The sequence below is a fragment of the Camelus dromedarius genome, chromosome 4, assembly GCF_036321535.1.
Source record: "Camelus dromedarius isolate mCamDro1 chromosome 4, mCamDro1.pat, whole genome shotgun sequence".
Lineage (NCBI taxonomy): Eukaryota > Metazoa > Chordata > Mammalia > Artiodactyla > Camelidae > Camelus > Camelus dromedarius.
In genome coordinates, this window is record NC_087439.1 from 59,275,399 (window position 1) to 59,296,962 (window position 21,564).

The 21,564-nt window shown below is 36.9% G+C and overlaps 1 protein-coding gene across 3 annotated transcripts in view; it reads right to left on the reverse strand.

The window, feature by feature from the left end:
* Positions 1-21,564, reverse strand: part of COL5A2 (collagen type V alpha 2 chain) — a 288,262-nt gene that overhangs the window by 19,077 nt on the left and 247,621 nt on the right. For all 3 annotated transcript variants that reach the window (XM_064484975.1, XM_031451781.2, XM_031451780.2), the window contains 25 exons: positions 19,804-19,848; positions 18,640-18,693; positions 16,151-16,249; positions 15,764-15,808; positions 15,548-15,646; positions 14,262-14,315; positions 13,925-14,032; positions 12,821-12,874; positions 12,134-12,232; positions 10,898-10,951; positions 10,079-10,177; positions 9,918-9,971; positions 9,770-9,823; positions 8,761-8,814; positions 7,976-8,029; positions 6,352-6,396; positions 5,926-6,024; positions 4,910-5,017; positions 4,580-4,633; positions 2,411-2,464; positions 2,157-2,210; positions 1,675-1,728; positions 1,134-1,241; positions 962-1,015; positions 370-423 (listed from right to left, as the gene is read on the reverse strand). In XM_064484975.1, coding sequence (XP_064341045.1) covers positions 370-423; positions 962-1,015; positions 1,134-1,241; positions 1,675-1,728; positions 2,157-2,210; positions 2,411-2,464; positions 4,580-4,633; positions 4,910-5,017; positions 5,926-6,024; positions 6,352-6,396; positions 7,976-8,029; positions 8,761-8,814; positions 9,770-9,823; positions 9,918-9,971; positions 10,079-10,177; positions 10,898-10,951; positions 12,134-12,232; positions 12,821-12,874; positions 13,925-14,032; positions 14,262-14,315; positions 15,548-15,646; positions 15,764-15,808; positions 16,151-16,249; positions 18,640-18,693; positions 19,804-19,848 — 1,710 coding nt within the window. The remainder of the gene's footprint in view (positions 1-369; positions 424-961; positions 1,016-1,133; positions 1,242-1,674; positions 1,729-2,156; positions 2,211-2,410; positions 2,465-4,579; positions 4,634-4,909; positions 5,018-5,925; positions 6,025-6,351; positions 6,397-7,975; positions 8,030-8,760; positions 8,815-9,769; positions 9,824-9,917; positions 9,972-10,078; positions 10,178-10,897; positions 10,952-12,133; positions 12,233-12,820; positions 12,875-13,924; positions 14,033-14,261; positions 14,316-15,547; positions 15,647-15,763; positions 15,809-16,150; positions 16,250-18,639; positions 18,694-19,803; positions 19,849-21,564) is intronic.

Consider the following 21,564-nt stretch of genomic DNA (forward strand, 5'->3'; position numbering starts at 1 on the left):
GAAACACAATTTCAGATTCTGCCCAACTGAAGGAAATGATTATTAGCACACAGTACTGTTAGTATTTAGTACCCAAATGAAGTAATAATGAAACATTGTGGCTAAAAAGGACTTGGAAGTAAGTTCCTCTGAGACACTGGATGATTAAAGATGGATTTGCTTTGACAACATTCCAGTGTGAACTATTGGGACAAGAGTTGCCAACATGGACTAATAAATCATTAAGGGATTAAACAAAAGAACAAACAATAGCTCAAATATACATGTGTATCACACTATAATAAGTACATATACGTGTGTTTGTGTGTATTTTCATCTGTGTGTGTAATTACTCCACTGTCAATGATTTGAATTACTGATTTGACTTACAGCAGGACCTGGAGGTCCAACTCTGCCAGCAGAACCAGGAAATCCTGTAGCACCCTAGAAATATAATATCATATAAGCAATTTTAAAATAACAATTAATTACATATATTTTCTGGGATCTATGTTTTTACAGAAATATTTAGGTCTTTTTATTCACTTCCTTGTTATGACCAATACACTTTTTCTTGTATCCTGTTTTTGAGAATAGATCTGGATTCATTGGTAGGAAGGAGGCTATTTTTCTTTTTCCATTTTCCATTTATCTTGCACATGTACAAGTATGTCCAAGGCTAGGGATAAAATCACATTAATATTTTATATAGCAGAATTATATAAAGTGCTTTCACATTATTCATTCCTTCTTCCATAGGTAATATATTATTTATGTTACATATGAGGCAGCTGGTTCTCCAAGATCATAAAACTAATTTTAACTCAGATCTCCATCGAAATTAAGTTCTCTTTCCACTACAGAATAGTTTATATAACTAAAATTTTGCTGTTAAAGCTTCAAATTAACTTTAAAATGGCCATGAAGCACTAGCTATCTGTAATTAGTTGTGTGTAATCCCCAGAGCTTCAAACCAACTTACAGGTGGACCCTGAGTTCCTCGACCACCTTTTAGTCCAGGAACACCATTAGGACCCTAAATAGAAAGAAACAAACAAAAAAAATCACTGTAGTAAAGAAAAATGTTCTAAACACAAGGTCTAAACGCTGGGCACTGGACTCAAGTTGTGTTTTGTTTTGTTTTTTTAACTTACGTGAGGGCCTGGGGATCCTGCTAGACCTTGTGGTCCAGGAGAGCCAGCATCTCCCTTCTGTCCCGGCTCTCCAGGTTCACCTTTCACTCCAGGCTGCCCATCAGGACCCTACATCAATTGAATAAATAGTCAATTGATTATAACACTAATAGACAAATTATTTCATTCTCATAGTAATTATTGCTAACATATAATCTATTCATATATTGTAACATGGTACTTTGTAATCAGTATTAAAAACTAAAAGAAAAAAAAACCCTGATGAGCTCTTTGGAGACGGTCTGACAAAATGTTATCCCATCACATTTTTATTATACTTATTATAACAAATAAGTATATAATTCAAAATTGTACAAACTCATCCCTTTTAGGGCCAGTTCATGAAAAAAATGTACTGAAAATGAAAATATTGCCTAGAAAATGATAAGCTTTCCAGAATCCTGGATACACTTTCAAAACATAGGACAATGATAATTAATTAAATTCATTGCTGTAACAAAAGGAATATTCATGGTAAATTAGGGCTATTTGAAAATCATACCTGGGGTCCAGCAAAGCCAACAGCCCCAGTTGGGCCGTTTTCACCACGAGAACCCTAGAAGAAGACAAAAGATTACTGTAGCTTTCTCATATTATTCTAAAAAGAAACAGTATTTTAAACTACAATTATGCAATTTGTAATATCTGGAAATGTACATATGGAGAAATTGGAGGTAGTGTTTCAGGAAGACTCTTAAGAGTGATATAGAGACAAGGGTCATAAGAAAAAAAATTTCCAAGGCCTTAGGTCTCAAAGAAGCTTCTAATTATTTAGTGAATGAGCTGCTTACCCAGACTTAATAGATGTATAGAAATAATGCACTGATTTTTTTTCAACTTTAATGAGAAAAGCAAAAGGTAAACAACAGGATGTTATAAGTAGCCTAATCCAATGGGCACAGTTTTATATAAATATCAAGACAAAATGATGAAGCATTTTACTCTCAATCTCATAGTAAAGAACATGAAAATACTGTGACTTACAGGATTGCCACGGGAGCCAGGAGGGCCAACTAATCCTCGAGGGCCAGGTTCACCCTGGAAAGCAGATTTTAGATGGTTATTGTCTAAAGCAAAACATAATACAACTGTAGGACATCGGGCACTATGTGTGGGGCAGACGGGGGAGAACTCTTGAGATGATCTAGCCCGACTATCATATTTTATGAAAGAGAAAACATAATGAAAAAGAGCCAGCTCTGATTTTGAGTCCACAAAATAACAACTTGTGACATTACCTTTTCTCCAGTGGGACCTGCAGGACCCGGAGGACCCAAGGGACCTGGGAGGCCCTGTCAATTAACAGAACACAGGCATATTGAGGAAGCGAATGCACAGAAATCTCCATGTTTAAGTTAACTAACTAAGAAGGGGCTATTTTGTTACGGCTTGGCTGCTTTTGTAAAACACTACTTATAAATGATACAATCTGTACATTCTCAGTATTTTTCTATTTAGTCTAAAACAATTTCCACTGGATTTTCCACAAAGTGTTTTAATCTCTTTCACCCAATGCAACTCATCCATATGTAACTGTGTCTTCAAACATAAGTACTACACTAGGGCTATCCTCCAATGTTTCTGTTTCTTAGCCTGTTTAATTTGCTAATATCTATTTGAAATATGACTATCGACTGAAAGGAGGCTTTTCTTCTTTTGTATAGAATACTATATTCTTATACCAGTGAAATATCACTCTATTTTTAAAAGTGAAATTGTGCTATGAAATGTGTGTGGAATGCGGTTTTCTGCATTTCTCCTGAGATGAAAAGGAGTGGCTCTACCCAGCTACACTGAAGTTGCCAGCGATCTTCAGCTCAGAGTGTAGGGGCTACCACGTGGCCTTTTCTTGACACGTGGTCACAATCTTTAAAGTGCTGCACTATACTGGAGTCCCTTCTAAAACAAGTCTGCTCTCTGAAATCTGTGTATTCCCTCTTCATAAGCAGCCCAGATACTCGTTTGTCTTTTATATATTACTGAAGAAACTTGAGGAACAAAATGACTTTTTACTTTTATATTTTTGACAAGGACATGAGAAAACTGTGATCTTCTACTCTCTGGATCGATAATGAAACAATATTCTGCCAGTCATTTACCTAAGATCCTTCCTTAAAGAATTTGATTAAATCCAAAGATGAGTTCATTAAATTCAGACTTTTTTCATACAGAGAAAACATTATTTTTCCCTTTACTGTGGGATTTCAGCAAATGCTCTGCTCTGCTTCTTCCCTAAAACAACATACTGCCCTCACAAAAAATAAAGCAGTCATTACTTAAGTCTTGATCCTATTACACTGCATCTTCAAAGTAGTTCAAAGGAATGACAGATGTATTTCAAATTTCCCTGTAAAATAAACTGCCACTGCACCACTCCTTCAAACGGTACTTCACTACTTACGATGCACTCTAGGCCAACTATGATGTAAAATGCAAACAACAAGCCAGGTTTACTTACTGTTTTTGAAATATTAAATCAAATATTAGATTTAATTAAAAGGCAAGAGACATTTAATGTTCAAAATGTGCTAAACTGTTTCACCTTTAATTAGCTTTTAGAAAAAGAAAAAAGGGATACTTAACACTAAGACTAAAACTTTTCTATAATTCACTTTCTTTTTTTAATCAAAAGTTAATACAATCAATGTATTAACAGTGACTCAATGGGCAGAATTAAAATATTAACAGAGCTCAGTGTTATCTCTTTTTGAATAGTATGACTACTATTGTCAGGGCGTAGCATGACAGCTAAGAGCAAACCATGTCATCCTGAAACAGATACTGTTTATCAAATATTAGGAACTATTTCCAGGAAATGCTGAATGTGTGAGCAACCGTAACCACCTGCTCTTACCTGAGGTAATCATTTATATATGAAAATATGCTATCAGTCTGATTGTCTGATTATCCTTAGAATTGCAAATACATTCTATTTTTGAGGACATAAAGCTTGTTAAACATCAGTTTCTGACATGACATTAAACAATGCTTTGGGGTCTGCCATCCTGCCTTGCATGTCACTTACTCAGCCTCTTCATGGATGAAAGCATCAGAAATCATGCAGTAATTTTCTCATCCCTAACATCGGGGTATCGAGAAACGTTTATCAGACCTTTGGCTGTTCTGTAAAACTCTACTTGCCTGCACTGGAATGAGGTCTAAGATGACTCATTAGATCAGCATTTTAATACAAATAAACATGGCATATAAAATGAAAAGATGATAAAGAGGGCCCCACCACTTAAAGCACCAACCTCATGGGCACAATAAAAATGTGTCTTATTTCATTCTCAATAATGAGACCACCATGGAAACAGGAACCTTATTTTGGAAAGTTCAGGCAAATTCATATGATAATGATGATACGGAGTCCAAGGCGAGCTGCTGAAAGGAATGATTTCACTTACTCTGGCTCCATCATTTCCAGCTGTGCCCTCCGCGCCTTTCTCTCCTATGCCACCCTGGGAAAACACACCAAACACCACTTATTCATTTAATCGTCTTTTTCCTACACTGGCGTGGAAGCTTCAGGAGAGCAGGGTCTTATCTTTTATGTTCATAGATGTATCCCCTTGAGCCTAGAACAATGCCCGGGGCTGTATATTTTATCAATACTTATTTATTGAAAGAATGAATGGATGAATGACTTGTGACTCAGGATGGTAGCAGTAAAAGTCTGCCCAAGAAATCACTAGCAGTAGAAAGTCTAAATGGATGAACTAAAGAACCAAACTTACTCTGTCACCCTTGGGGCCGGGAGTTCCTGCAATGCCTCTTTCTCCCGGCATACCTTGAAGACCCGGTGGGCCTGTATCTCCGGGGGTCCCAGTTGGTCCTGGGCTGCCCTGCAATGAACCAACAGTAAGTGAGCTCACCTATATAATAAGGTTGAACCACATGGAATTCCTGTTTCGGCAGGTCAAAAATCACAGAATCTCAGCAATTTCACATGGTTCAACCTAGTGCTTGTATTTTTCATTTGGGAAAATTGTCTCCAAGTTCATTTTTTAAAAAAAATCAGATCTTGCTGCTTTGATTATTGGTTTATGTTTTCAGCTTTTCTCTTTGGGGAAATTGGGTACCAATTCAAATAAAAATGATAGAATTGCCTTTTTCTTTTCTTTTTCCAGCAACATCATAAGAATTCTAATAAAAAAAAAAAAGGAGACATTCCATTCTTTCTCTAAAGAATTCATGATACTAAGCTGGTTTTCAGGCTCATTCAACAATTAAATTGAAGCAGATCTTCTCCATTCACTCTGGCCCTTGAGGATGATAAGGGATCTAATGCAGGAAATGATTTTTGCCTTATAATATATTGCACTTTTAGATTTTAAAAATGCATACTTTTATATATTTAGTAAGCAGAACTGTGGAAACTTAAGGAAAATGGAGCATATGATTAGGAATACCTCCTAATAAATTATTCAATTTCTTTTTCTTGCCTTTGCTTATTAACACAACTCATTAATAAAATTTGTATAAATAAATATTAGAAATATGTTTGTATATAAGAATGTATCACTACTTTGTGTACTAGATCATAAATCCCATCACAGAAAGGACTCCTTTTTAACTGACTCTTCAGTGCCAAAGAAAAGCCAAGTAGTTGCTTATTAAATATTTTTTAGAGAAGAAATTATATAATCAAATATTTTGCAAAAACAAGAGAAATACACTCTAGTACCATCATGTGTTTATTGGGCAGTCATCATAGGATATTTTAAAATCCCACGCCCACTACCATACTTACTTTTGGACCATCAGGACCGTGTCCTCCAGCCATTCCTTTCTCACCGGGAAGTCCAGTGATTCCTGGTTCGCCTCTTTCCCCCGGATTTCCTCGTTCTCCCTAGCACAATATATGAATGTCAAACAGTCTCACTGCTTGATCTGAAAATGGGTTAAAAATGTTTCTGGAAATCTGAAAAATGGCTTCTACTGGGGAAAAATTTAGAAATGAGCAATTATTAAGACTCAATTTTCTAATTTAGTGATAAGAAATAAACTTGAAGTAAGGATATGCCAGTTTCACAGCACAAAACATTTCTCATAAGATTGATTTTCCTCAAGGAGAAGAATTTTAATGCTTAAAATAAAGCCCAGTTTAAGACAAAAGATGCTTTTTGAAACTGAAGCCAATGGAAACAAAGTTAATCATGAAGAAGAAAATACTTACTCTAGGTCCTAAAGGACCAACTGCTCCCGGATCTCCAGGAACGCCCTAGAAAATACATTTTTTTAAGTGAAAAACTTTCAGCTAAATTTTAGGTATTTATTAGAAATACTTCCAGATCACATACCTAATTTCTTTTAACATACTATTAGAAGACTAAGCCTATAATACTGAAGAAAAAAAGTATATACACCTTTATAAATGAGGAGATATCACATACATTGCATAGAAATACTTTTCTAAAAAATCTTTTTATTGTACTGAAAGATTGATTTTTGGCAATGAATGCATGCAAAATATTATCTCACAAAGATAGCGCATTAGTCTTTTTAGTGACAATAAAACATAAGAAAAAAAGGCCTTTATTTCATAGTGGAACGTGAAAAACTTTTAAAAGAGAGAAGTAAAATGAAAAGCAATGAAGTACTGATCTTTTAAACAGAACCAATTCAATTTACTTTAGTAAATATTTGTTGAATGTATAATATGAACAAAATTCTACTAGGAATTGTGGGTTCAAACAGTGCAGTCATGACTTCGTTAAAAGTTTGTTCTTAATTAAGGGAAACTTGATTAATTAAAACTTCTGTTTGATAAAGATAATAACTGTATGAAGCAGGCCTCCAGTCTTCTCCCTTGAAATGTACTGTCTTCATTGCAGCGTGATCGTCCTAAAACCCAAATCTAATAGTATTACTTTCTACTTAAAATCCCTCATTAGCTTCCCATTACTCTTATAACAAAGAACAAATTAGACTCAAATTACGACTTTCCAGAACCAGGCCCCTGCTGCCCTCCAGCTCATCTTCACCCTCCTCAAGTTGTGCCCCTCATTCCTGACTTGCAGATCTTTTTAGTGCTTGAATTTGATCAGCAAGCCTTTGCACTTCATGTTGCCCTTTCTTGGAGCATTTCTTCACCTTCCCTCCTCCTCGTTTACTATCATTCATCCTTCAGATCTCACAAAAGACACTACTTTGTGCAGGAAACTTTTCCTGAACTCCAGAGTCTGAATTAGGCACATCTTCCAGGTCTCCACACACACAGCACCTCCCTAGCACAGCATTTGGTACATGCTACTCTTGTAACTGCCTTTCTACTCTCTGTCTCCTATTCGAATATAATACAAGGGAAAGGCCATGTCCACCTTTGTTTAATTGTTTAAGGCCAAGGCTTAGCAAAGTTTAGCATAGAGTGCTCAGCAAATATCTGTTGAATAGTTAAATGAATGAATAAAACACTCAAAGAAAAATAAATAAACCTATGGGCTGGTAAAATGATAGAAATAAAATGGTAAGTTTCTGTTCATAACCATTTATGAAGCTTTGAGTAAAATTCTATAGTTATAGTAAGATATATTTAGTGATTAAGAACAAGTCTTATAAGCATATGATCTGGGTTCAAATCATATCAGCATTATGACTTTGGAAAAATTACTTAACATCTGTGTGCCTCATTTTCCTCATCTGTAAAATGGGCATAATAATAGTACACAGTACATAGAGTTGTTTTAGGATTAAGAGATATAATAAACGTAGAGCAAAGCAGAACAGAACCTCACACATAACAAGTGATATTATAAGCCGGCCATTTTTAGTACCACTATTCTTATTATTTAAAAATTTACCTGGTCACCTGGCTTTCCACCTTCCCCAGGAGGCCCTGGAGGACCAGGAAGCCCCTAAAACAAGAGTAAGAAAATAAAATTGTGACTCTGTGAAAAATTAATAGGCCACCAGTGTTAACAGTTCACCTTTTACAATTCATGTAGTTTCTGACTGTACTTTCAAGCAAAAGATATTGTTTCAATCCAAGTTAAGCAAAACAAAATGAGGAACCTACATCTTTTAACATAACACAGCAGCTAGTCGTTCTTAGGTTTAGATTTTCATTTGCAAAGCAATTTGTAAAAAAGAGATAAGAATACAACAGTAGGTTCTTCATATTTGTAGAGTTTTTAATGGCTCTGAGAACAATATTTTAGGCTGCTAGAATAAATGCTGAAAGTCAGTCCTGAAAGGTTTTTTTTCCCTAAATCATGATTATTCATGCTATTAAATAATCTACCTCTACCATACCAATATATTTACATAAATCATGAAAGTCTACTCAACAAACAATTTTAGACATTGTGTTGATAAAATTAACCTTAATATAGCTAAATAAACCCTACTGAGATGTCAAGAATATTTTATGATTTTTAACTTGTTAATAGGTTTGGGTTTTGATCAGTTTTTCAGAGGAAGTCTGTTCCTTCTCTTTGAACAAAAATGTCTGATTTTGTCCAAATATAAATCCTACTTACTAAAAGAGGAATGACTTCTTTGAAAATTGTAGGATTTCACATCATTCAGCCATGTCCTATTATAACAAGCATTTTGGTTAGGGGAAGAAGGCTGAGTCAGTGCATACCTGAAAGCCAGTGGGTCCTGGGGGGCCCTGTTCTCCTCTCTCCCCAGCAAGACCCTAAGTCATGAAGGAAAGAAAAGCATGAACAGCAAGAGCCAGATACTTATGCCTGCTTCCTGTATTTATATTTCTCTGTATTCCTTCCAATCACAAGTTTTTCACTTTAGCCAGATAAAAAACTAGTACTAAAAGTCACCAAATGGTATCATTTGAAGCCCCTGTTGGTGAAAAATTATCTTCTAATGCCAGCCAAGAGACTGATGACATGTGTCTATTTTTTATCAAAACATAAAGTGTCTGGAGCCAACTGTAAAATTTGGAGGGAAATTGGATAAATTGGACATGGAAAAGTTCACTAGTTTCATATGTAAAACCTAATCGAAAAGGTTAATAGTTCCATTGCAGTTTATTTCTTAGTGTCATAAAAATTATTAATCAAACCTTCAAAACTAGAATAACTAAAGAAAGCAAAGCTAGCATTTTAGAATGACATTTAAATTGCTTCATTCCAAAACAAGTAAATATGCCAAAATATTTCTGATCAACACAATTTTAAAATCCTAGGATGAAAATAATACCTCAAAGGATAAGTATTATTCCTTTTCAGTCCCTCCAAAAAAGAAAAAAAAGAAGCTTAAATAAATTTCTGTAAGACAAGTTATTAGAAAGGGTAGGTATAATTCAGTATTTACATATTTTAAATAAAATACAGTATAAACTATATGTCAGATACTATTTTCCTCAGCTGATATATTTCCAACTGTGACACACAGAGATGATGAGGTAGCTTTTGCCATCAGCATTTCATAGAAGTTTAAAATGAAAAGATCAATCATTCTATTTAAAAAGGCAGAAGATGCCAGCACAGGAATCAGAAGAAATGATATAACTGAAATTCTTCCATCTTGTACTTTCATATCCACTTCCCCCTGAAACTTACTCATAAGTAAAGTCTTGGACAAACATCACTGAAAAACGCTATGTCAATATATTCTCGCTAAAAATTACATACCGGGGGGCCCACAGGACCAGAAGGACCAACTTCACCATCTTTTCCAGGAGCTCCCTAGCATCACAGAGAGATCATTTATGAGGTGAGACCATGAGAATTTGGATAATTTCATACTTTTTTTTTTCTTTAGCAGAAAATGAATAATTACCCTCTGCCCAGGAACACCAGCATTTCCTGCTTCTCCCGGTTTCCCAGGGTCACCCTAAAGGAATCAATACCAACTAGTTAAAATTTCAAACAATTTGCTATAAATCCACCTATTCCAAGTGAGGATTATGATGAGATGCAAACATTATACGCTATACTCACGCTGCTACCTTTGGGGCCTGGAAGCCCCATACTGCCAGGCTGCCCTCGGATTCCGATGGAGCCTGGGGGACCTGGCCTGCCGTCCTCCCCCGGAGCACCCTACAAAATTGACAGAAGCCATGTAAATTTTATGTAAGTTCTCTCCAAATATCACATCACCCATATTGTCACTTGTCTTTGCTTACTATAAAAGTTATCTAAGTTCAAAATTTTGCTACATTTTTATTTTAGTGAATCAGAACAGTTGAGTATTTTAAAACAAACAGCTGAGGCATTTGAGTATTTAGAACAGAAATTTTATTCTCATTCTACGCACAAGCCTCATCTTTCTGTCTCCTTATACTCTCATATTAATAGTGGAAAGCTTTCTTCTTTTGTTTGTGGTAGTGAAAACATAGGACTTCTATTTCACATTTACAGCATAAGAGAAGGACCCAAAATATATAAGCTGTCAAAATTGATACCTATTTATCTCTTTAATGTGTAAAATTAGAAGGACATCAAGAAATGAGAATGTTGCTAATAGATAAATTCCCCCAATATTAATAAACACATTTCAACTTTTTCACTGATGTCAGAGAAGCAATACAATCTCAAACATTCATTTTAATAAAAATGTGATCAATTTTTGGTCAATTTGAAAATACTCATCTGATCCCTAGTATTTGCTTCCAGAAGGGGAGGGTGCATTTTAAACATGTAAACACGATCAGCATCCCCATGATCAAAACCATTAACCTTCAATACGTATTGGACCATTTAAGTTGTATGTCTATTGAGAAACATTTATGATGGTGGTCTTTTGTTCAGATAACTTACCAAAGGTCCAAGTTTTCCTTCAGGACCTTGAACACCAGGATTTCCTGTCAGACCCTAAAAATTAAAAGCAATTGTCAATTTGGTGCTGACCTGCAATTGAAGGAAAGATTCTAAAGAGTAAAAATAGCATTGCATTAAAAAGATCCAGTTCCACTTTGCAATGCCCATTTTCAGGCTCCTCTAGACAAACTCACAGGATCATCATGGGCCTCACCCAACCTGGCTTCAGAAGAATACAGGGCAAACAATACAGCACACCAATGGGGCATCACAGGTGGGACTCTTCACTGGGAGGAGTCCTCACAGCACAGCCTCCGGAGGCAGCCTCTAAGCCTCCCACAACGGGAGGCCAGATGTGAGGAATGAGTGCACACGGTGGGTACTGGAGCCACCCTGGTTTGAAATCTTAAGTAACAAGTATTTGTAACAGCACCTCGGACATAATACACCTGTCCTAGCAAGGTGAATGCCCAGTACAAGTCCCTGCAAACTCAGGAATTGCAAAGCTATGCCTCCTACCAGGTTTTTATAATTCATTCACAGTCTTCCAAGTCCAAATGTAGTCTACAATCAGGGGTCATTTTTACTAAAAGCAATGTTGATGGCTCATTCAGCTGGCACTCCACCTTCATCAGGTGTCTAGGGAAGAGTATAGAAGCGAAGATGAACCTAATGCCTGTTTCTCACATAGGAGGAGAAAGGGCTATTGGAAACTTTTACTCATACATCTAACACTGGGTTCAAGCTAAAGAACTTATGTTGAACTAAATGTATCTTTCCATGCAACTTTTTGTGTAATCCTTTTCTCTCTAAGGAGCATTGTGGACAACTGAATATAAGGGTAATTCTATGGTTCAAACGAATTTTCAAGTGACAGTTTGTTAAAATGAAATTTATCAGGAATTCTCTTTGTCAAAAGTCAAAGAAGTTGTTTACCAGCAAGTCAAGAAAAATTATAAAAATTGACAAAAAGGATTTTTTTTCATGTCAAGTGGTAAAAATATTAATACACATGCCTTTGAAAAAGGGAAACTAGGAGTTACTGTGTTTTCTATAATGATAAAAATAACAAAACAGTATTTAAAAAGTAATGAATCAGTTCAAACCCATAAAAACAAAGAAATGTTCCAGGTTGTAAAAGCAAGTTATTAAAAACAACAACAAGAACAAGACACCTTCAATGAATGCTCAGGAGCATTTGTCCTGGGTTGTAGCAAAAAACTGCTGTGTTCTTACCCGAGCACCTGGAAGCCCAGGTTCACCTGGACGTCCCGGATCCCCCTGACCTCCTTTAGGTCCTGAAGAACCTACAGGACCCCTCTCTCCTTGAGCCCCCTGTTCCAAAGCAAAGCAGGACATGTCAGAAAAAAGGAGTACATGGAAATAAAAGCAAGCATATCTAAAAATTCCTGTTTTACAAATCAAACCACTAGCATAACATAAAATAGTTTGTCAAAGTAGTTACAAAACCTTCTTTGGAAACAATGTCACATCACATTTTGTTCTAATTTAGAGCCCTTGTCACATAGTGGTTTTTCATCATTAACTAATGAAAGCTGTGCTTAGAATCTCACTTTAATAATTTAGATTTGGGAAAAAACCTGAATTTTGAAAGAGTCTAAATTTCTAGATAAAGGAAAAAATATATATCAGCTAAAGGAAAGATCTATGCCTGTTCTTCTCAGGAACGTGTCTGGAAAGTTTGAAAACAAACTTCTGCACACCTACAACCATCATCCTTCTCCCCTAGACCTCTAAAATGAAGGAACTGTGCAAGAGGGATTTGGCATCAGGGGTGACATCTGTGTCCAACTCTTTTCTAGATCTGGACCCACGTGAGCCAAAGCTAGATCACCATGCTGGGCAATGACAGCTTTTGCAGCACCATCCACATGAGTGTCAACCTTGATGGGATAACCTCACCTTTGGTCCAGGTAAACCATCAGAGCCCGGAAAACCACGATTGCCAGGAGCACCCTACAAATTATCAAAATGCAATTCTTAATTATTGTGGCTTTTTTGTAATATGCAATGAGTGGTAATTTTTATTTTTAGTATTATATGGTTTTAGGAGCTGTGATAAGCGATGTGGCAATAGATATGTACAAGAAAAAAATAACCTGACTCTACAGAAATTTTAAATTTTGAAAAACACATTAAGTACTGAGTCAAAAATCATTCAAGTCAGGAAATAATCTAACAATTCACTGTAAAACTAAACATAGAGAAAAACTGATACATCAATATGAGAAGCAAAGGAACAGCCCCATCTACCACAACCAAAATGTCAGTGATGGCATGCATTAGTACTGCCTTCCATGAGAAGCCCTTTGCATTCTCTGCGATTCTACACAAAAGTAAGGTGATGTTGTTCTGCCATTAAGATCTGTTTCATTATACTCCAGTCACAGCAAGCTTTTCTGATCATTAATATCACCAAGCCCTTTCTGGCCTCCTGGCTTTGCATTTACTGTTTCCGCTCCTGAAAATGGTCTTTCAAGTTTTCTTGCTGGCTTGTCTTCATCCTCAGGTCTTAGTGAGACACTCTCTTCTCAGAGAATCTTAGTGCCTAACCACCTCACTGAACGGCACACCACTGTCATATATTCATGGTCACTCTCTCCCACATCGCCCTGCTATGTATTCCTTAAGTGTGTATGACACTTTTTAAAATGTGCAATAATGTCTGTGTTTACCCGTTGGCTTGTTTATTGTTCACCACCCCACTAAACTACTGTTTACTAGCCCCCACCTGAAGGCAGGGGCCAGAGCATTCTTGTTCACTGATGCTCCTCAAGCACTGTATATCAAATTGGCATAGCATAGTTGTTCAGTCAGGGTTAGCTGAATGAATGAATGAACAATGATGAGACAGCTGGCTCCTTGAATCCACAGAGAGCCACTCTGAACTGTGCAGTGCACCTGCTAGCATTTCTCTTAACTGCTCTAGTTGGTCTCACTATCTGAAAAGTTACTCACGCGATTATCCCACAACTATAAGAACTTATTTTATTAATCAAATTTTACCCTTTCTCCCACTGGGCCTGGAGGACCAACTGTTCCTGGATCACCTCGGGGACCTCTTTTGCCTTCTTCACCAGGTGGGCCTATTGGACCCTGAATGCCATGTGGCCCCTGTTGAAAACAGAAGGACAGTTACCATAAAGAGCTCTTCACCAAGTTACGGTAAAAAGATTCATTCAGGGAAGCCAGTCACAAATTTTAAACTACATTAAATAAACTATTTCCATCCAAAGGTATAGTAATTCTTATTGTCATTATTTTAAATACTTGAGTATTTTGGGCTCACACTTCTGGATAATATTCCTGTTTTTCTTATCATTTAAAATAAATAAAACCTTACGGGTTCCCCTTTTGGGCCAGCTTCTCCTTTGAAACCTGGAACTCCTGGATCACCCTAAAACAAAAACATTGGTTAGCTGTAAGAACCAGGATGTTTAGCCAGTCCAACCTGCTTTAATTATTATAGTGAATGAGACTTGAAAAGTTTCTGCAGCTGAGGCTTTAGCAAATCAGCAGTAAAACCTTTTTTTTTAACTTCTGCAAATCTCATAGAATGTGTATGAAATTTTATAAAACCCAGATAGTTAGGTAGCAATTTGTTTATTTTACAGAAGTTTTCAAGAGATTTATTTTTAAAATCTTGTTTTTAGTCATGCATACTAGGATAATTGGAATTATTCAGTTATTATTCCAATTTGATAATAAAAATTAGAACTAACAATGACAACTTCAGTAGATAAATGTATTTAGGGTCTGTTTTAGGAAATAGATTTGTTCACCCAGAATCAAAATAATTTTATATTTAGGTTCTATTTATTGAAATTTGATGACTTCAAATAGGGTATTTGAATACTCTAGGGTCTGGGTATATGTCTTTATAATACTATTTGTACTTCAGTTTGTGGGAACTAGATTGCTAAACCGAGAACATGATAAAATCAAATGTGAACTATCAGCCGCACTCATGTTTTAATAAATCTGTTACCAGCATTTTAAAAGGGTTTATCAGCATAACCAAATTACTTGGAACAGAATCCAAAATATTTGTTTTAAGTAGTACTAGGAAAGAAAATTCTAATTTTTATATATCAAACTAAAAGATACATAAGCACAACTTCTCAATGTGCTTATTTCTTAAGGACTAACCATAATATTTTTACCAATAAATAATTCCTACAAAATACAGAAACTCATTCAATATGAACAATATGTTAAAATCACTCTTCAAGAATAAATCTCAAGAAACAGCTGTTAAACCCATTTTTAGCCAAATAGTCATTATAAATCCCCAGGAAGCCTCCACATTTCCCCATACTGGCTTGTGAAATATTTTCATAATGTTTTTTATTCAACTATTCATAAAAATTCTATGAGATGGATCATGAAGTTATGACCTTATTTTAAATAACAGAATATTAAAACAACACAATGCAATAATTTTTGAGTTTAAATGTCTAAATTGTACACTAACATTTGGCTTCCACTTCACAAAAATTCCTATCTTCATTTGCCTGATTCAGATAAGTCACATTATCTATGTTTCACTGTATCTCATTATATGTTATTTCTCTTGGCGATCTTAGTTGTATTACACTAATGGATGGTAATTGTTTTAAAGGACATTACCGGTTGGCCTCGGATTCCTGGAGGTCCAGTGCTACCCTGAGGTCCTGGAGATCCAGGGGGTCCTGCTAAGCCAGGAGGACCAGATGTCCCCGGAGAGCCCTATCAGAATGCAAGAGTAACACGATGAGCAGAGACCTAGGGAGAAGTCTATGGTCAACGTCCAAAGGATTGTGTCCCTTTGAGCTTCTTGTGGCATAAATGCAGTTAGTTACTCACCGTTGGGCCTTTAGCACCAGGTGTACCGTCAGTTCCCACTGCACCCTAAAAGATACATGAAAAGTTTATGAAATATTAAGTCATGTCTAGGGTGGTATTTAGATGTCCACCCATCTTCCAAAAGAAGGCAGAAAATTACAAAAAAAGAAAAAAGAAAAAGAAATCATACACCATTATATCATAAAAATCATTTTTATGACTAATTCCTTTTTCTAGAAAATAGATAAAATCTGCAGAGGAAAGGGATAAGGGAAATGTGGTTTGTTCACGTGTTATAAACACTCATTCAGAATTCAAAGAGAATGTATTCAAATAGATTGTCTTTGTTCTAATGTTATAAAACATGAACAGCTTTCAGTGATAGTTTTTAATATACTAGGAACTTACAGGAAGACCTTGAGAGCCCATGGGACCTGGTGGCCCAGTTTCACCTCTTTGGCCCTGAGGACCTTCAGGGCCTCGTGCCCCAGTGGGACCTGCTTCTCCCTAAAGGGGTACAAAGGAAATATTAATTCTAGAAAAATATAAATGTGGTGTGGTTCAAAGCTGATTGCTTATTTGGAGTTTCACATTTTACACTCAAACATTTAAAGGGGTCAAGAGCACAAAGAGGATTACAAGAGAGGTGTGCCTAACCTGGCTTAAGGAGTGGGCTCACTTTCCCAGTCCTCCGGGCATGACGATGCCCACAGCATTTAGGGCAGAGCAAAGTAGTCAAGGTCACCGGACAGCTACCCTTGTTTCAACCCAAGATAGGGGTCCAGACAGTAAATAAAAATACGTATGCCTGGTTAAGTTTTAATTCAGATACACAACAGGTTGGGAGGGTATAGCTCAGTGGTAGAGAACCTGCTTAGCATCTACGAGGTCTCGGGTTCAATCCCCAGTACCTCCATCAACAACAACAACAACAACAACAACAACAAACTGTCCTCCAGGTAAATAGCAAATGATTTCAGTGTAAGTCTGTCCCATACAAAACGTGGAGCACAGTTACACTAAGAATGTATTCTTAATGACCTGAAATTCGAACTTAACTGGGTTTCTGTATTTTACCTAACATATTAGGTACCTAATATAAACCTAATCCTAGAGGGACTTGGACCTAGAATTTTAGGACTAAACCTCTTAAGCCTAGGGGGCTTATTAGCATTAATAAAAGATATAAAATTTCTATTGAGTCTCTATGACCCTCCACTAAAATACAAAGAGCTACATGTGAAAGTTTATTCTTCATTCGGAGAGCCAGAGACCACGGAAGGGTGCGGTATAGCAGAATTTGGGCGGAAAACAAACACTCAGGGTGGTGGTCTTTATGTTGGGGGCGGAGGCAGGACAGTGAAACGGTTTCTGAGAGAAGCTTTATTAAGCTGTTTTCAGGAGCCAAAGGCTAGCTAGAACAACCCAGGAGGAGAGGGGAGGATCCAGAGTGAACCACGGTATAAACTATGATCGCCAGCAAAATCTTAACCAGATACTGCAGTAGGGGCAGAAACCACTTCCTGCTCAGTCCTAGTCATAGGCATTGTGAGTATTCTTTCTTTAATTCTTCAGCCAGAGCTCAGTTTGGGGGTGGAGAGTCTCACAGAAAGAGGTAAGGGGTTTTGCATATTTTGATTAAGGTATATAGTGAGGTTGGGTTCTCCAAGGTCAGAGTCAGTGGCAGCAGACTCAGGACCTCAGGGAGCAGGTCAGATACAGAGGGGAACCAAAGAAGGTCCTACTTGGCTGAGTTCACAGTGAGCTCTCAATGAGAGAAGCGCTGGGTAGTGAACAGACTTAGGGCAGCATTTTAAAGCAGTCACATCCCTGTGGCACAGAATTTAAAGTCAGTATTAGAGAGCGCCTGAAGAATAACTTGACTTAACGACTCCCATATCTCAGAGTATTTAAAAGGTCAACTACCGACTTTTTGTTTGTTTGTTTTGAAGTTCAAATCCAATTTGAGTACATGGACCTACATTGAGGGTATCTTCTGCCTCAGTCACTAAGCTAAAGGTTTGCATAGATTATCTCACTTAATCATCAACAAAATTCCATGAGAAGACAAGATTTAGAGGGGTGAGGTGACTGGCCACGCATTTTTGTACAGCAGAATCTTGTGAGCAAATCCTTTATTGAAGATGAAGGAAACTACTGCCAAAGAAAAACTGGGTGTGAGAATAATCAAATGTATTGTGTTGTTCAAAATTTGAAAGTAGTGTTCTGAATTTATTCACTAATTTGGCTAATCTAATCTTAATAACCTCCTACTATAATCCTTGAACTTATCATCCAAAGTATTGAGAGAAAGAACAAACTGTGCCTCACCACAAATGTAAATCATCCCAGCAGAATACTTTCATCCATTCCCACTGGAGAGCCAAACAGCCTCCCTGCTTGAGACTTTCATGATTGTGTAAATTGCGGGGTGGGGAGGGGAGGAAGGAGCAGGCTAGAAGTGAAGGCCGATACTGAGTGGGAGAACAGCCTTTTGACCACCTCCGATTCGTTTAAATGCTCTGTTGTTTGGAACATTCTGCTATTTATTACTACCAGGCACTGTATCCAAGAACAGAGTTCCAGTTCAGATTAAACTCTTAGTCCTTGCAGCTGTTAAAATTGTCTGGCATTAGAGTCCTAATGCAACAGATTCTCTGATATTACAATTGTATGATTGTAAGTAATCTTCTTTTAATTACTTGTTATATAGTAACATCATTTTTTCACTTTCTTCTTTTCTCCCTAGCATAATGGACATTGAGAATACTCTAGGCTCTTTCCTTAGGTAAGGGCAACTTCCACACTCTTCGATTAATGGAATGACATTCTTTACTTTGGGATTCATGTAATTCAGTAACTGATGTCACCAAGAGCTAAATATATTAACATCTTACCTTCATTCCAGGATTTCCTGGAAAACCAGCAGAGCCAGGTATCCCAAGAGGACCCTATTAAAACAAAACAGAAAAGTGATCGAACATGTACTTTAATCAATATGAAATTAAGTCATCTTTTATTGTTTGACCACATTCTGTATTTTGACACACAAGAATAATCCACTTAGTACTTTAAAAATCACAAAGATAATAATATAGTTTTATTATAAGAACCTTCCAACACTGATATAAAATAGTGCTAAAAAACATGTCCAGTGGTATTAATAGGATTTCCTAGATGTGGCCTATAAGATTAAGTCAGACACAAACCAATTTACAAATTGTTCCAAACAATTGCTTCTTGAGAGATTACTTTCTTTGTGTTAACCAAGTAATAAAGGTAATTTTTAGAAAGTTATGCATTGTACCAAAATCTAGGGCTTCACTTTGTAAAAATAATGCTTAAGAATCATCTGGCTATCTTACAGTGATTTTTTTTTTCTGGCTAATAAAAAGTGAATACGTGTCACTATATTACATTTGGAAAGGCATGAATAGAGTCTACACCATTGATTTAAAAGCTAGATTTAAAGGAAATGAGTGTAAGAGGAATTTCATTCTAGGTGACCCTGATTATTCTTTGAGGACTGTATTTTAATTCCATCAATTTTGCATTAATAAAAGCCCTTTTAAACAATATTTCTTTTTCCTCCTATAGGTTGTTTCCTTTTTGAGTAACAAGGGAGAAAATATCTTAAGGGCAAATAATTTCAAATCCGATTTACCCTCCCAGTATTTCCCTGCATTCATGGTGGCTTTCATCTAGCCATCCTATGGACCATGCTACATTCTTTTTATATACGCTTTCAAGACGGCTTAAAAGTTGTTCCTCTGTAAGTCTTTTTTGACGTCTTTGTCTCACTACTTGTGTAAGCACAGGTAGGTTCCCACATGTCAGGCGGCTTGCTCTATTATAGCAGGAGCAATAGCAGTATGCTACGATAGTAATTGATATAGCTCTCTTCTTTGAGAGGCGGATTTTCAAAGATAAGTACTGTGTGTTTATTGTCTTTTTATTCCAAGTGTCTGGGACACAGTAGGTGCTTTGTAAATGTTAATGAATGTACAAATGGAAGAATAAAGCAGTAAATGAACAAATGAATATGAAAGTAATATGCTCACCATTGGCCCAGGTTTTCCAGGCATGCCATGTGCACCTCGTTGTCCCTAATTAGGAGAAAAAGCAACAAGCCAGGATAAGATTGACTTTTCTACACTAATTGCTCACAATTCATTTATTTTATAAAAATTTCCATATTAAAGATTGGAGAATAAATATGAAGGTTAACTGACAACAACTTTAACTAGGTTAGGAGCAATAAAAATACACATTTATACAACATGAGTAAGGTAGCAATAAACACGTCTATCTATATAGCAATAAGAAAGAAAAATCAAGATTGAAAATATAAAACAGATTAAAATGATTCTTTTCACTTGAATATATCACCTTCTATCAAAAGAGCTCAAAGACAATGAAATTTTGATCACCTTGGTCTTTGTAATAACCAGAGTAACTCAGAGACAGAAAGCACTCTTTATAAAACAAAACACTAAAGCACATGAGCTCACGCATGTGCACACACACACAAAGGAAACTAAATAGTATTGAAGGCTGTGGGTGTCACCCAGATCCCCTTTCAGCACAGAAATAATCATTCTGCCTCCTCTGGACAGCTCACGGTTGAAACCCTCCCCATAAACTGCTCTCAGCTGAAAAAAGCTGGCTCTTCCAAGGTGATGCCCTTCCCTGGTCAATGCAGTGGTACAAAGGATTAGCCCCCATTAGAAGCAAGTCTGAAGAGCCATCCTAGAGCCATCGTTTCCATGGAACTGAAGACTCGTGGAGACAGAGGTCTCCGTTGCAACTGTAACATAGTTTAATTTCTCCCTGTGACAAACCCTGCTTATTTTATAAATTTCTTCATAAGTGTATTCCTGAGAGTACTCCCTAAAAAGTTTCCTGCATACAAGTCTCTGCTTTGAGGCTGTTTCCTAGGAAAACTGACCCGTATACCATTTGTGCTGGAGGTAGTATGAGAAAGCAGGATCTAAAATGGAATTTTTAAGCTGGGTTCGTTACTGGCCAGTTGGTGACAGATGGTGTGTGGATTTCTCTTGGCATTCTGCAGTGATGACCATACACCAAACAAGCTACATGGCTCATACAACATGTTGAGGCAAGATCCAAGAAAGAATGTGTAGGACTAGGTCCTGAAGGTACTGGATGGAGAGGGACAGGATATAAAGTTGGAGAATTTTAATGATACAGAAGCACTCTCCCGTAACAACACATACTTAACACTCTGGGGATGGTGTTAACAGGGAATTGGTTCTTGGAAATTTGGCAAGAGCAATGGCCCACATTAAGTGAGGTAGAAATGGCACAACTGCCTTGGCAGATAGCAGAAGAAAGCACAGAAAAGTAGACTGGATATACTCTGTAAGGCTGCATAAGGCAACAGATAACTGTATTCTATAGTATCCTCTGCATTTCCAGAGGACATGCTGCTTATCAAAGTGATAAAGAATAGCTAGTGAGAGGGTCTCACTTCTCCTGAACCAAGGCCCTGACTTTGGTACCACCGAGAAGCTCCAGGGTGATTGTCTTCTGTGGGGTAAAAGCAGGGGGCGCTATAAACCTGGGACTCCTAATTCTAGTGGGGATGATAGGATATCAGAATAAAAGGGGACAGGTGGCAGTCCGTAACTGTCAAAGGAAAAGTGGGTGAGATGTAATGAGTTGCAAGTTTGAAATATCAGCTAGTACAGCCTGACCTTCAGGGAGCTGCGAAGAGAATTAATAGAATACGCTTCCCACCAAGGTTCAAGGTACACGGGCAAGAGTATTTCTCAACCTGTACAATTAAAATAAATCAGAGG